At 42.1% G+C, this 16,369-nt stretch overlaps 1 protein-coding gene across 1 annotated transcript in view; it reads right to left on the reverse strand.

Moving 5' to 3' along the window:
* LOC309835743 (ATP-binding cassette sub-family C member 4-like) overlaps positions 1 to 16,369 on the reverse strand; it is a gene marked incomplete at its 5' end in the record, with an annotated part of 121,253 nt that overhangs the window by 82,215 nt on the left and 22,669 nt on the right. The window contains 5 exon segments of the mRNA XM_082675358.1: positions 9,406 to 9,552; positions 11,806 to 11,900; positions 12,191 to 12,228; positions 13,029 to 13,169; positions 14,505 to 14,714. Coding sequence (XP_082531484.1) covers positions 9,406 to 9,552; positions 11,806 to 11,900; positions 12,191 to 12,228; positions 13,029 to 13,169; positions 14,505 to 14,714 — 631 coding nt within the window.

Here is a 16,369-nt window from a genome sequence, read left to right on the forward strand (position 1 = left end):
TGGTACTCAGCAGCAAGAGGCCTTTAGGCAACTAAGCAACATCTCCACCTACATCCCAACTCCCTGTCCAATAATAGTTTTTAAATGTCTACTGATATGTTACAATGGATCAATTACTCCTCTCTACTTCTTAAGGGCCTGGAGTTTATAAGGTAAAACTATCAGGTATCAAATATTTAACCCAAGTAAGTGCCAAGATTCATCCTGAATATAAAACTAAATCCCAGGGAAACGTATTAGGTGTTTGACAGTTTCTCTTCCTTGACTGACAGACAACAGAACTTGGAAGCTTGGATAGTCTGGTTCCGTGAAACACAGCTTCCACAGAACCAACATATGTGGTTTTCTCTTCATGACATACCATACCAGAACCAAAGCCGACCATAAATAACCTAGTCCAAATTCCACTTTTGAAAATAAGCTACAGGGAAGCGTTCAATTTAATCTACCACTAAAGAGCAGATTAAATAGATTTAATCTATTGACTCAAGAGTAAATAATTCATGACCCCTAAACCTTCTGGGCTAACTAGGCCTGTGTTTGCAGTACTTATTTTGGCTTGTGTTTTCTTGAAGGAATGAAGTCCCGCTAATAGATACAGGAGGGGGAGGCAAGACAACACTGATGTGCCGGCTGCTCTAAGATTAGTGACCTTGAAGATTTAAACTTGGTCCCAAATCCTTGAATAACAACTCAGCGTCTGGAGAAGCCTACAGGTCTTGAACATGAAGAGCCTGGTTAACTGGTCACCAGCACTCAGAGGCTATGATAACAGACATCCAGTCCCACTTACTGCTCCCAACTTTATGGCTGTAGTTTTCACATTAACTGACAAAGTGGAGGGACTTCACAGCTGTAATAGCATGTACTCCTCCAATTGCTTTCTCTCCACGGCTTCATAAGACGAGATCTGTGTGGGCCTCTGCAGTTCACCATCCTGTGCTCCACATGGGGCCTGGACTAAACAACATGTGCTGAATAAATCCACACAAGATGCTGCCCTCAACAGTCTCATGTAATCCTCACGACAGTCTTGTGAAACAGGAGGGGCAGCAGTTATTCCCATTTCGCAGGAGAGGAAGTTCCCAGACACCACGTAGTCAGTGTCACGAAGACTCATTAGGCACTGACCACGTTCTCAGCACTGTGACTATATGAACCTGCTTAATGTCTACAATATTAAGATATAGATAAGGTAGGTGTGAGTAGTATCCCCGTTTTACAGATAAGAAAACCGAGCAACAGAGAATTTAAGTAACTAGCACGTAAGTATTAACATAACTATAACCAGCTATCACTATTAGTAACCAGAACAAGGACTGAACTCAGGCAGTTGGCTCCAGAGTCCATAGTTTTACGGTACATGGGCCTCTCACTGTTGTGGCCTCTCCCGTTGCAGAGCACAGGGTCCGGACGCACAGGCTCCGGACACACAGGCTCCACGGCCATGGCTCATGGGCCCAGCCGCTCCGCGGCATGTGGGATCCTCCCGGACCAGGGCATGAACCCGTGTCCCCTGCATCGGCAGGCGGACTCTCAACCACTGCGCCACCAGGGAAGCCCCAGAGTCCATACTTTTAAACCAAGGCAGACAACATCCTGCCTTGAGATGTGCGTGTCCAAGAGTATCTATCTGCTTTGGCCTTGGTCACGTAGCTAGTTGATGGCCAGGCCAAGGCCACTCCCATCTTCCTTCCAGCCCACATCCCTGCCTTGACAGTTGCTATCAATCATCATCTGCAAAAACAAAGCCACTCTGGGCCTTATCACGAGTCTAAACAACTGAACAGAGTGGGCATGTATGCTGATGAACGAACTCTTCACAGGAACCCAGGTCAGGAGGCTACCTTCCGAAGCAAGACAGGTGGAAGGCCTCAGGGTGGAGGAAGCAACCAGTGGGAAACCTAGAGGGACACTCAGTGGGAAACCTAGAGGGACACTCAGATCAAGAAACTTACTACCGAAGACCCACCTGCTACATGCCACAAAGCCCCTTACGTGTCACCAAAAGTCCACGGTACAACTATAGAGCTAATTTTATTGAAGAGGATGTTTACATTTTACCAATCTTATATCTTAATTCATTTTTTATTACCATTTTATTTATTTTTTTAACGTCAGAACGTACGAATTTAATGAATTTAACATCGTACTATTCCTTAGGATACCCCGTACTTAAAGGCCCTGATTCTAAGCTCCGGTTGGCAGCTTCCTCCACAACGGTATCTTGTTCTTCTCTGAAAGTGGAGTCCAAACCCTATCATCTCCAGGCAGCTTCCAAATCTAGCATCATTCCATGAACTTCCCGAAGACGTTCTATTTACCCTTTTCTCCTGGGATGGCAGGCACGTCACACCATGGCTTCTCTCCTTCTGCGGATGCAGAGCTTCTCCCAGACCAAGATGCTGCTCAATCAGTGCTCAGGCCGCTCTCTGCACAGTGCTTGGCGTATGGTACACAGTCACTGAAGGTTTTATTTTTAATTGGGGTATAGTTGTTTTACAAGGTTGTATTAGTTTCTACCATACAGAGAAGTAGAGTTCCCTGTGCTATACAACAGGTTCTTATTAGTTATCTACTTTATACATATTAGTGTCAATCCCAACCTCCCAATTCATCCCACCCTCCCCCCGCCCCCCGCTTTACCCCCTTGGTGTCCATACGTTCGTTCTCTACATCTGTGTCTCTATTTCTGCCTTGCAAACCAGTTCATCTGTATCATTTTTCTAGATTCCTCATATATGCTTTAATATATATTTGTTTGTCTCTTTCTGATTTGCTTCACACTGTATAACCGCCTCTAGGTCCATCCACACAAATGACCCAATTTCATTCCTTTTTATGACTGAGTAGTATTCCACTGTATATATGTACCACATCTTCTTTATCCATTCGTCTGTCGATGGACACTTAGGTTGCTTCCATGACCTGGATATTGTAAAGAGTGCTGCAATGAACATTGGGGTGCATGTGTCTTTGTGAATTACGGTTTTCTCTGGGTATATACCCAGTAGTGGGATTGCTGGGTCATATGGTAATTCTATTTTTAGTTTTTTAAGGAACCTCAATACTGTTCTCCATAGTGGTTGTATCAATTTACATTCTTACCAACAGTGCAAGAGGGTTCCCTTTTCACCACACCCTCTCCAGCATTTGTTGTTTGTAGATTTTCTGATGATGCCCATTCTAACTAGTGTGAGGTGATACCTCATTGTACTTTTGATTTGCATTTCTCTAATAATTAGTGATGTTGAGCAGCTTTTCATGTGCCTCTTGGCCATCTGTATGTCTTCTTTGCAGAAATGTCTACTTAGGTCTTCATCCCATTTTTTGATTGGGTTGTTTGCTGTTTTGATATTGAGCTGCATGAGCCGTTTATATATTTTGGAGATTAATCCTTTGTCCGTTGGTTCGTTTGCAAATATTTTCTCCCATCCTGAGGGTTGTTTTTTCGTCTTGTTTATAGCTTTTTGTGCTGTGCAAAAGCTTTTCAGTTTCATTAGCTTCCATTTGTTTATTTTTCTTTTATTTCCATTATTCTAGGAGGTGGGTCAAAAAAAATCTTGCTGTGATTTATGTCAAAGAGTGTTCTTCCTATGTTTTCCTGTAAGAATTTTATAGTGTCTGGTCTCACATTTAGGTCTCTAATCCATTCTGAGTATATTTTTGTGTATGGTGTTAGGGCGTGTTCTAATTTCATTCTTTAACATGTAGCTGTCCAATTCTCCCAGCACCACTTACTGAAGAGACTGTATTTTCTCCATTGTCCATCTTTGCCTCCTTTGTCATAGATTAGTTGACCATAGGTGCATGGGTTTATCTCTGGGCTTTCTATCCTGTTCCATTGATCTATATTTCTGTTTTTGTACCAGTACCATATTGTCTTGATTACTGTAGCTTTGTAGTATAGTCTGAAGTCAGGGAGTCTGATTCCTCCAGCTCCATTTTTTCCCCTCAAGATTGCTTTGGCTATGTGGGGTCTTTTTTGTCTCCATATAAACTTTAAGATGTTTTGTTCTAGTTCTGTAAAAAATGCCCTTGGTGGGCTTCCCTGGTGGTGCAGTGGTTGAGAATCTGCCTGCCAATGCAGGGGACACGGGTTCGAGCCCTGGTCTGGGAAGATCCCACATGCCACGGAGCAGCTAAGCCCGTGCGCCGCAACTACTGAGCCTGTGCATCTGGAGCCTGTGCTCCGCAACAGGAGAGGCCGCGACAGTGAGAGGCCCGTGCACCGCGATGAAGAGTGGCCCCCACTCGCCGCAACTAGAGAAAGCCCTCGCATAGAAATGAAGACCCAATGCAGCCAAATAAATAAATAAATAAATAAAATACATTTATTTTAAAAAAATGCCATTGGTAATTTGATAGGGATTGCATTGAATCTGTAGATTGATTTGGGTAGTATAGTCATTTTCACAATATTGATTCTTCCAATCCAAGAACATGGTATATCTCTCCATCTGTTTGTGTCATCTTTGATTTCTTTAATCAGTGTCTTATAGTTTTCTGAGTACAGGTCTTTTACCTCCTTAGGTAGGTTTATTCCTAGGTATTTTATTCTTTTCATTGCAATGGTGAATTGGATTGTTTCTTTAATTTCTCTTTCTGATCTTTTGTTGTTGGTGTATAGGAATGCAAGAAATCTCTATGCATTAATTTTGTATCCTGCAACTTTACCAAATTCATTGCTTAGCTCTAGTAGTTTTCTGGTGGCATCTTTAGGACTTTCTATGTATAGTATCATGACATCTGCAAACAGTGACAGTTTTACTTCTTCTTTCCAATTTGTATTCCTTTTATTTCTTTTTCTTCTCTGATTGCCGTTGCTAGGATTTCCAAAACTATGTTGAATAATAGTGGCAAGAGTGGACATCCTTGTCTTGTTCCTGATCTTAGAGAAAATGCTTTCAGCTTCTCCCCATTAGTATGATTGCTGGCTGTAGGTTTGTCATATATGGCCTTTATTATGTTGAGGTAGGTTCCCTCTATGCCCACTTTCTGGAGAGTTTTTATCATAAATGGGTGTTGGATTTTGTCAAAAGCTTTTTCTGCATCTACTGAGATGATCATATGGTTTTTATACTTCAATTTGTTAATATGGTGTATTACATTGATTGATTTGCATATATTGAAGAATCTTTGCATCCCTGGGATAAATCCCACTTGACACAGTGTATGATCCTTTTAATGTGTTGTTGGATTCTGTTTGCTAGTATTTTGTTGAGGATTTTTGCATCTATATTCATCAGTGATATTGGTCTGTAATTTTCCTTTTTTATAGTATCTTTGGTTTTGGTATCAGGGTGATGGTGGCCTTGTAGAATGAGTTTGGGAGTGTTCCTTCCTCTGCAACTTTTTTGGAAGAGTTTGAGAAGGATGGGTGTTAGCTCTTCTCTAAATGTTTGATAGAATTCACCTAGGAAGCCCCCTGGTCCTGGACTTTTGTTTGTTGGAAGATTTTTAATCACAGTTTCAATTTCATTACTTGTGATTGGTCTGTTCATATTTTCTATTTCTTCCTGGTTCAGTCTTGGAAGGTTATACCTTTCCAAGAATTTGTCCATTTCATCCAGGTTGCCCATTTTATTGGCACAGAGTTGCCTGTAGTAGTCTCTTATGATGCTTTGTATTTCTGTGGTGTCCATTGTAACTTCTCCTTTTTCATTTCTAATTTTATTGATTTGAGTCCTCTCCCTCTTTTTCTTGATGAGTCTGGCTAAACATTTATCAATTTTGTTTATCTTCTCAAAGAACCAGATTTAGCTTCATTGATCTTTGTTACTGTTTTCTTTGTTTCTATTTCATTTACTTCTGCTCTGATCTTTATGACTTCTTTCCTTCTATTAACTTTGGGTTTTGTTTGTTCTTCTTTCTCTAGTTCCTTTAGGTGTAAGGTTAGGTTGTTTATTTGAGATTTTTCATGTTTCTTGCAGTAGAATTGTATTGCTATAAACTTCCCTCTTCAAACTGCTTTTGCTGCATCCCATAGGTTTTGGATCATCATGTTTTCATTGTAATTTGTCTCTAGGTATTTTTTGAATTCCTCTTGAATTTCTTTAGTGATTTCTTGGTTATTTAGTAGCATATTGTTAAGCCTCCATTTGTTCACATTCATTATGGTCTTCTTCCTGTAATTTATTTCTAATTTCATAGCACTGTGGTCAGAAAAGATGCTCGATACGATTTCGATTTTCTTAAATTTACTGAGGCTTGATTTGTGACCCAAGATGTGATCTATCCTGGAGAATGTTCCGTGTGCACTTGAGAAAGTGTAATCTGCTGTTTTCGGATGGAATATCCCATAAATATCAATTAAATCTATCTGGTCTATTGTGTCATTTAAAGCCTGTGTTTCCTTATTAATTTTCTGTCTTGATGATCTGTCCATTGGTGTAAGTGAGCTGTTAAAGTCCCCACTATTATTGTGTTACTGTCGATTTCCTCTTTTATAGCTGTTAGCATTTGCCTTATGTATTGAGGTACTCCTATGTTGGGTGCATATATATTTATAATTGTTATACCTTCTTGGATTGATCCCTTGATCATTATATAGGGTCCTTCCTTGTCTCTTGTAACATTTTTTATTTTAAAGTCTATTCTATCTGATATGAGTATTGCTACTCCAGCTTTCTTGTGATTTCCACTTGCATGGAATATCTTTTTCCATCCCCTCACTTTCAGTCTGTATGTGTCTCTAGGTCTGAAGTGGGTCTCTTATAGACAGAATATATACTGTCTACAGTCTTGTTTTTGTATCCATTTTATGAGCCTGTGTCTTTTGGTTGGAGCATTTAACCCATTCACATTTAAGGTAATTGCCAATATGTATGTTTCTATTACCATTTTCTTAATTTTGGGCGGTTTGTTTTTGTAGATCCTTTTCTTCTCTTGTGTTTCCCACTTAGCATTTGTTGTAGAGCTGGTTTGGTGGTGCTGAATTCTCTTAGCTTTTGCTTGTTTGTAACACTTCTGATTTCTCTGTCGAATCTGAATGAGATCCTTGCTGGGTAGAGTATTCTTGGTTGAAGTTCTTCCCTTTCATCACTTTAAATATATCGTGCCACTCCCTCTTGGCTTGCAGAGTTTCTGTTGAGAAATCAGCTGTTAACCTTACGGGAGTTCCCTTGTATGTTATTTGTCATTTTTCCGTTGCTGCTTTTAATAATTTTTCTTTGTCTTTAATTTTTGTCCGTTTGATTACTATGTGTCTCGGCATGTTTCTGCTTGGGTTTATCCTGCTTGGGACTCTCTGCGCTTCCTGGACTTGGGTGGCTATTTCCTTTCCCATGCTAGGGAAGTTTTCTTTTTTTTTTTTCTTTTTGCGGTACGCGGGCCTCTCACTGTTGTGGCCTCTCCCATTGCGGAGCACAGGCTCCGGATGTGCAGGCTCAGTGGCCATGGCTCACGGGCCCAGCTGCTCCGCAGCATGTGGGATCTTCCCAGACCGGGGCACAAACCCATATCCCCTGCATCGGCAGGCAGATTCTCAACCACTGCGCCACCAGGGAAGCCCTAGGGAAGTTTTTGACTATAATCTCTTTGAATATTTTCTCAGGTCCTTTCCCCCTCTCTTCTCCTTCTGGGCCCCCTATAACGCGAATGTTGGTGTGTTTAATGTTGTCCCTGAGGTCTCTTAGGCCGTCTTCATTTCTCTTTTCTTTATTCTGTTCCGCAGCAGTGATTCCCACCATTCTGTCTTCCAGGTCACTTATCCGTTCTTCTGCGTCAGTTATTCTACTATTGATTCCTTCTAGTGTGTTTTTCATCTGTTATTGTATTGTTTATCCCTGTTTGTTTGTTCTTTAATTCTTCTAGGTCTTTGTTAAATATTTCTTGCATCTTCTCAATCGTTGCCTCTATTCTTTTTCCAAGGTCCTGGATCATCTTCACTACCATTATTCTGAATTCTTTTTCTGAAAGGTTGCCTATCTCCACTTCATTTAGCTGTTTCTCTGGGGTTTTATCTTGTTCCTTCAACTGGGATATAGTCCTCTGCCTTTTCATTTTGTCTACATTTCTATGATTATGGTTTTCGTTCCACAGGCTGCAGGACTGTAGCTCTTGCTTCTGCTGTCTGCCCTGGTGGATGAGGCTATCTAAGAGGCTTGTACAAGCTTCCTGATGGGAGGGACTGGTGGTGGGTAGAGCTGGCTGTTGCTCGGGTGGGCAGAGCTCAGTAAAACTTTAATCTGCTTGTCTGCTGATTGGCGGGGCTGAGTTCCCTCCCTGCTGGTTGTTTGGCCTGAGACAACCCAGCACTGAAGACTACAGGCTCTTTGGTGGGGCTAATGGTGGACTCCGGGAGGGCTCTCACCAATGAGTACTTCCCAGAACTTCTGCTGCCAGTGCCCTTGTCCCCACGGTGAGCCATAGCCACCCCCTGCCTCTGCAGGAGACCCTCCAACACTAGCAGGTAGGTCTGGTTCAGTCTCCTATGGGGTCACTGCTCCTTCCCCTGGGTCCTGTTGTGCACACTACTTTGTGTGTGCCCTCCAAGTGTGGAGTATCTGTTTCCCCCGTCCCATCGAAGTCCTGCAGTCAAATCCCGCTAGCTTTCAAAGTCTGATTCTCTGGGGATTCCTGCTCCCATTGCTGGACCCCCAGGTTGGGAAGCCTGACGTAGGGCTTAGAACCTTCACTCCAGTGGGTGGACTTCTGTGTTATAGCTGTTCTCCAGTTTGTGAGTTGCTCACCCAGCGGTAATGGGATTTGATTTTACTGTGATTGCGCCCCTCCTACCATCTCACTGTGGCTTGTTTTGTCTTTGGATGTGGGGTATCTTTTTTGGTGAGTTCCAGTGTCTTCCTGTCAATGACTGTTCAGCAGTTAGTTGTGATTACGGTGCTCTCACAAGAGGTAGTAAGCACACGACCTTCTACTCTGCCATCTTGAACCACTCTCATTACCATTTTAGGTAAACCTCAAAAGTATAGGCACATGTCAGAGCACTGTGACCCCAGAAATGGATGGGAAATGAAAGAAAGAAACACACAGCCTGTCTCGTGTAGAGATTCTTTGTAAGAAGTTCCTTCCGAGGGGACAACCTAGCTTAACACTATGTGACACAGCCAATGTTTTAGCAACTCTTCAACAACTTTGAAACACATCTGTATCGAGTGTAGGGTGTTTCATACACCACACAAAAAATAGATTCCTAAATCATTCTGCAAAGTGAACGTTCATTTATCTTTCCACATACACATAAATTGGAATAAAAGCTTATATGATCTTAAATTCAGATTTTCTCTGGTAGGAAAAAAATATCAGTAAAGCTTTTTGTACAAGATGGATCAACGTGCACAGTGATTTTCTCCCAAGAATCTCCTCCAATTTCAAATATCAAATGTAATCAGGCACTAAATGCATTAACAAGACATATGCTGAGAAACTTGGCGTCCGACTTACCTATTGGATTTCTATCAAAGAACAATACCGGAGCTCTCAAAATGGACTCCAACATTTTGTTGTGCCAAATTTGTGAAGAATTAACAAGAACGCAGAATATCAACAGAGATCTTGTGATGCCGAAAAGGACAGTACCTACAGTTAGAACTGAAATAAAGAAACATCATTCAGCACAAGATCTCTGCCTTTCCTTCCATGATGCTAAAGCATGGCAGGCAGTTTATAAAGATATTATGTATTTTATTCTATAAATATAATTTATATATAAATTCATAAATAGAATATAGAATAAATTTATATATATAATGGATTATTTTTAACAGTTTAATACATTTACAAGATACATTTAAGGAAGAATATAAAAATCACTATGTTCCTCTCATTAAACAGAAACCACATGGGAAAAAAAAATCATGTATAAACCACAATTTCATTCTATGCTTTCCTAATTCAATTACAAGTTCTAATAAAAACTCAGAAGAAAGAAAATTATAAAAAGTAGTTGATGGGCTTCCCTGGTGGTGCAGTGGTTGAGAGTCCACCTGCCGATGCAGGGGACATGGGTTTGTGCCCCGGTCCGGGAAGATCCCACATGCCGTGGAGAGGCTAGGCCCGTGAGCCATGGCCGCTGGGCCTGCGCGTCCGGAGCAAAAATTCACATAAAAAGTAGTTGATCTTCCTTTTTCCGTATTTCAAATCTTATTAATTAAAACATATCCCATAATCTAAAATTGAGGAATGCTTTGGTACCATCATGAATTAACAGGGAACAGGAGAAATGATTTACCGTTTCCTTGTAAATGGTAAATTTACATCGAAATTTAATTCCACATAAAGTAGTTAATTCCATGCCCAAGTAGCTTTAAAGAGTATGAAAACATCACATTAAGTTGCAAGCAGAAAATCTCTTAAATAACTGAATTGCAAGAAAATACAAATTATATTTTAACATGACATAATTAAATGAGCAACTAATCTCTAAGTGTTTTATAGAAATGTGAAGCATTTGGAAATGAACATAATCACTTAAACTTATATTTTATTAACAACATAAATCAGTACCTGCTATGCATATAAAAATTAAAATAGGGCTTCCTTGGTGGCGCAGTGGTTGAGAGTCTGCCTGCCAATGCAGGGGACACAGGTTCGTGCCCCAGTCCGGGAAGATCCCACATGCCGCGGAGCGGCTGCGCCCGTGAGCCATGGCCGCTGCGCCTGCGCGTCCGGAGCCTGTGCTCCGCAACGGGAGAGGCCACAGCAGTGAGAGGCCCGCGTACCGCAAAAAAAAAAAAAAAAAAATTAAAATAGCCCTAACATCTCTTGAACTGACAATGCTAAAGAGAGTGGACATAACTTCTATAATAAATATTCCATCAAGTACTTTTTTTCTCCCCTCCAGCTGACACATCGCTTATTTCAACTCTGAAAGCTGCTCAAATTCCTGAATTCCATCAACATGCATTTGCCTTAGCCCATCATCCTATGTGAATGTATAACAGATTCCCTTTCTTCTTCAAGTTCCCATAGTCCACCAATTCAGAAGGTAAACAACTAATGGATTTAGGTTTCTTAGCAAGAGATCAACACAATAAACACCAAATTTCAATGAGTGGGTTCTCTGCAGAAAGTTTGTATGAGGGTTTCCCATGGGAATATTTAATATTTTAGATGAGTATTTCCTCTAAAAAGTATGTAACACTACATATATTCTAAGCACTCTTTTGAAAGCAGAGAGCCGTGTTAATATTAGTCTAGCAAGCCAGATGGTAAATTAATCACACAGTTGCGGACACGATAACATTGTAATTTCAAGGTAAGAAAAGAGAAGCAATCCTAGTTCCCAGACACTGGATTTCTCCCTGCTTAGCTTCCCTCTTAAGTAATTAGTGAAGCCCAAGAGATGAGCCGTATGGTGAAAAGGGGCTTTGCCTACCTGTGAGGAAATAATGCTTTTGTTTGGGGGCCCTTGCTGCCAAAGGATTCATCCAAGTTCAATAAAAGCCAGGTTTTATTCAGACAGAATTGGAACAATCTGAACCACACGGTGGGGATCTGTTTCTAATCCTCTTGCCCATCCATCTAATGAAATAAGATTTAGCTAAAGCAACTTACTAGAATAGACAATAGCCACACACTTCCATAGTGGCTGATTTTCTGAATGTGCAATCCTGGTTTAACTTCCAAAATCCAGTACAGAGCAAATTAAGAGTCTTCACTTAACCTCTTTGTTCTAGTAGATTTTTAAAATAATCATTCTAACTAATTCACAGAGTAAATGCAACTCAGACTCTTAACCCGCTAAGACATTACTAAATTACTCCTGGAAGCCCTAGTTGCTCACACAGGCTCATTGTAAGCACCTCAGACTCTTGTATAATAGACCAGATTACTCGATTTCACCTGAACAAACTGTAAAGTACCAGTTAGGATCAGGCACCTCAATCAGGTTTCCTTTTCCATACACCATGGCATACAGTGTACTCTGTCCACTCGCCCTGTGGAACAGGGAAGAAAAAAAATATTGTGCTATGGATAGAATTTAGATAAATAACCAAAAAAACCCCTCAATTTGGAAGATGCGTTTTATGCTGGAAAATGGTTCCCAGCTCACAAGGCCCTGTGTCCATCTACCTTATAAAGACTGAGTTTGAATCATGACAGCAGGGAAACTACGTGAGGATCAGAAGAGGGGGCTGAACAAGCCCCACCTCTCCCCCGACTCTGTGGGAAACTGCGGCTTCTTCTTGATTTTACAACACTTTGGGTCAGACCAGGAATCACTCACCAGTATGAAAGCCACCAATCCTGAAGGACGTAGGCAACCTGGAGCAGGAACAACAATCACTCAAACACTGACATGACTGACCCCCTCAAAACCCCACTCACTAGAATGGGCGATGGAAAGGCTCCAGAGAACGGAGGCGGTCCTTCCAGCTCAGGTCAGGGCAAGCCCCACACCCCAGAGAACCACAGGTCAGGGAAGGGCATGTGACATTTTAAAATCTCTAAAAGACATCCTTTCTTTCCTAAAAGCTCTCTATCATGCCTATGTAATACCAGAAAGCCTCACTTACTTTGCTCCGCACAGATAACGCATTTCAATGCAAATCCAAGTGGACTGCAAAATGCAGTAGTAATAGTGTAAATGTCAGGATTTTTTGAAGGAAAAACGCTTGACAGGTACTGTGACGGTCAGTTTTCTGTGTCAGCTTGGCCAGGCCAGTCTCCAGTGATTCAACCAAACACTCGGCTAGATGTTGCTGTGAAGGTATTTTGTAGATGTGGTTCACATCTACAGTCAGTCAACTTAAGTAAAGGAGATCACCCTCAACAATGTGGTGGGCCTCATCCAGGCAGTCAACGGCCTTAACAGGAAAACCTGAGGATTCTTGGAAAAGGAAGAAATTCTCCCTCAAGACTGCAGGGTCAGCGGCCTGAATCAGCCCACAGGCCTGCCTTACTGATTTCATATTCACCCAGCTAGATCCCACAGTCTCATGAGTCAATTCTTTGAAATAAATCTCTTAATACACATATTAAAAATAATAATAAAATAAATACAGTATAAATAGTACATATATATCAAGTTGAGGGCACAAACCACAATAAATGTCCTTACTTACCTGAGCTGCGATGTTTACCAGAAGAAGGAAAGTGATGGTAAGCCAGTGAGCACCGGCTGTGAAGTAATTCATGTAGGTCTTAAAGTGAACTCTTCCCTCCGAATAGCTCTCCAGTGGTAGTGTAACCTGTATATGCTCAGTCTGCGAGGCAAAAATGACAGTGAGAGACAAAATTTTAAATAATGAACCCCCGAATTCTAGAAGTTCAACAATTCGCTCCATTGCAAAGCTGTGGAAAAACAGACACATCTCATACGCTGGTAGGAGTGCAAGATGGTCCATCTCCTACAGAGAAGGATGCGGAACTATCTAGCAAAACCAGGCATGCATTCACCCTTGGACCCAGCCATCCTATTCCTAGGAATCTATTAGAAACAAGGAAACATCATTTGCACAAAGTTATTCACTGTTGGGTGGCTTTGCTTTAAACCGATCACGGCCCTCAGCACACACACAACATACCTGATTCAAGTATAAATGCAGAAGCTTGTTCCAAAACAACACACTAAATGACATGGCGCTAGTGTATCCCTCTAGATTATTTGTGTCACTCAAAGATGGAAACAGAAAACATACTTGGGGCTCAAGATACTAGCCAAATACAGTAAACTGAGTTCACACGGTGAGCTGGAGACATGTGAGTTTGGATAGCAGGGGAGCAGCATATGATCAGAATCCACCTGGTTCCTGAATTTCAGAGAGGGATTCCTGAGTTTGGAATGTGCGGGACTAATCTAAATACTTATCAGAATCATCCAGGATCCTGGGTTTGAATAGTCAGGGTTTGGATATCGAGGAACACCTGTGCATGTTTTTAAGGGAGATCTTTCTGTCTGGAGGACTTAGAATGCATTATAGAGTCACAGGAGCCAAGGATGTCCTGGGCTCTATGCTGGCCACTGGGATTAAGGTGGATAAGATGTGGTTTGGTCTTGAATGGTAAGAAAGGAAGATGGGAACTAATTCCAAACTGTCTGTTGTGTGTCAGGTCCTTTGCACAGGCTACCTCTGGCCCATCACAGACCATCTGACAAGGGGGCAAACTAATACCATGAGTCACCTACAGTGCCAGTTGACACACAGGACAGCAGCTGATTTAATCTGGGCCACAGCAGGACTCCATATAAGGAGGTCTTAACATTATGCCTCTAGATGCATAAAGGAAGCCAGGAGCCAGCAGAGCAAGTAGGATGTAACTATGGTAAACTGAAGAGTTCTCCTATCAGTGTGAGCCACATACACCCAGAAATTCATAGCAGTACACCCACTACTGATCTCCATAAGATTCTCCATCCTACACCCAAGGGAGAACCCCATTCAGGGAGCAATTTAATTCTACCAATTCCGTGGAATAAGGCCTTGGAAACTTAGGATCTACTTTGAGACAAACAAAGATGTCATGAGCAGAGCAGACTGAAGGTCCATAGGTCCACCAAGAGTGGACAGACCAGGGCGTTTGCAGGATGAGAAACTCACATCTTGGTCCTCTGGAGCGGCACCTTGCAGCGAGGGTCTGGAAGACTGTTGAGACCAAACTGAGGACTCAGAGGTCTGATTCCTCAGAGTGGGAGTTCCTGGAACTGGAGACAGTTCAGCCTGCTCGTTCACCTTCTTTAAAAGGATATCTTCAAAATCTACCCCAGATTTCGGAAATGTAGTGTAAGTCCCCTTTTGCACTATCTTGCCCTAAAAGAAAGGATTTGAGAGGAATACATTTGCATTCGATAATACTAATCTATTCTAAATACTAATCAAGAAAAGTTAACTGGTCTTAAATTATGATTTTCCAAAGAAAATGATCCTTAGGTTTGGAATTCTGGTTGACGAATCTACTCCAACTCGAAGCAGAACTGAGCATCCAGATCTCTGCCAAACCCTGTGTTAGGTACTGGGGGAGGTGAAAGAAACGTGTGCTCGTGTGTTAAAAACGGAGGCCATTGACATAACTACCGCGGGCACTTCGGAATCAAAAAGCACAGAGGCTGGTGATATTATCAACACAGTCTGTTTAGACAACACGGAAATTGAAAGAAGCCTCACGTGACAAGCAGGATTTAAAAAAACAGTCAATTGGGAAGGATATTCCAGGAAAGAAACTTAAGACTGACCCAGAGGTGGGCATGAGCGCATCTGCATAGGTAAGGGTCACTCATCAGATCTTCGCTGACCACTGTCATAGTATCACGGGCCCTGCTGAGACGAGCGATGTGGGAACCAGCCCTGGACGGAGAACCCACAAGCTGCGTCTACATGGTCTTCACGACTGCCCCACAAACACAGTAAGTTCCCAACTGAAAATTCAATATTCCAGCTGATGAAACAGCTCATAAACAAGGAGGCCATGAGACCGGGGTGGCTCTAATGCCTTGGCAGCCCGTGCCAGCAAACCAAAACCTAAGCCAGAATCGATCACACCCATCACAAGCAGTCAACCAGGCTTCCCCACATCAGGCAGCTGCTTACGCTACAGCCGATCTCATCGTTTTCTTTGAACACGTGTGACACATCTTTGCAGTTTCCCTCCCTTACAAAGTTATATAAAATAACGTGCAGATGTTTTCACTATTTTCTGACCCCATGAAACAAGACTCAGCTGATTCACTCAGTAGCAAACAAAATATTGGGCAAAACCCCAGGATGAAAAACTAATTAAAGTAGGGTATGTCTGGTTAAGACAGGTCAGGTAAAGAAGGTGGCCCACGACCCCAGCTGGTACCCCGCTCGTTCTATCCCCTGAGGTGGTCCACTAGGAGAAGCCCAGTGAAGCCTCTGGGTACCACCTGACACTGCAGAATCAGAAAATTATTCACGATACACTGTTTCTTGTTCCACTTGGGAGGTAAAATTCATACACCTTATTTGAAGAAATTATCACTTTCCACTTAGTATCTGTAAGATGCACAAGGAAACAACTAATAGTACAAAGACAGCAATTTTACTGGGCAGCCAATCACTGATAATTCTGAGGGGACGAGAGAGCAGTCATCCCCTCTCTGCTGTGAGAGAGGGACCAGACAAACAGTAAGGATGGACCCCAACTCACCCAGGGGTGCTCACCAGTGGACAAATGGTTGTTCTGATAGTAGTAAAATTGAGGGTAGTGTCCTCAAAAGAAGCAATAAGGGGTCCCTAAAACATCCAGGGACTGGCTGAATAGGTTATTCTGCCCACTGATTCGTGCTCATAATAGTGCCAGTGCTGGGGTTTTATACACTAGTATCACCCCCTCTGCGCGTGAAATCCACTGCTCTCAAGTTTGAGAGATGAGCCCCCCATTCCTGGAGGAGTAGAGGAGAGCTGACCATGGAACTGCTACTACAGAGGTAGAGGTTCTGCATTTT

Source organism: Grampus griseus (assembly GCF_964374135.1).
Source record: "Grampus griseus genome assembly, chromosome: 18".
Classification (NCBI taxonomy): domain Eukaryota; kingdom Metazoa; phylum Chordata; class Mammalia; order Artiodactyla; family Delphinidae; genus Grampus; species Grampus griseus.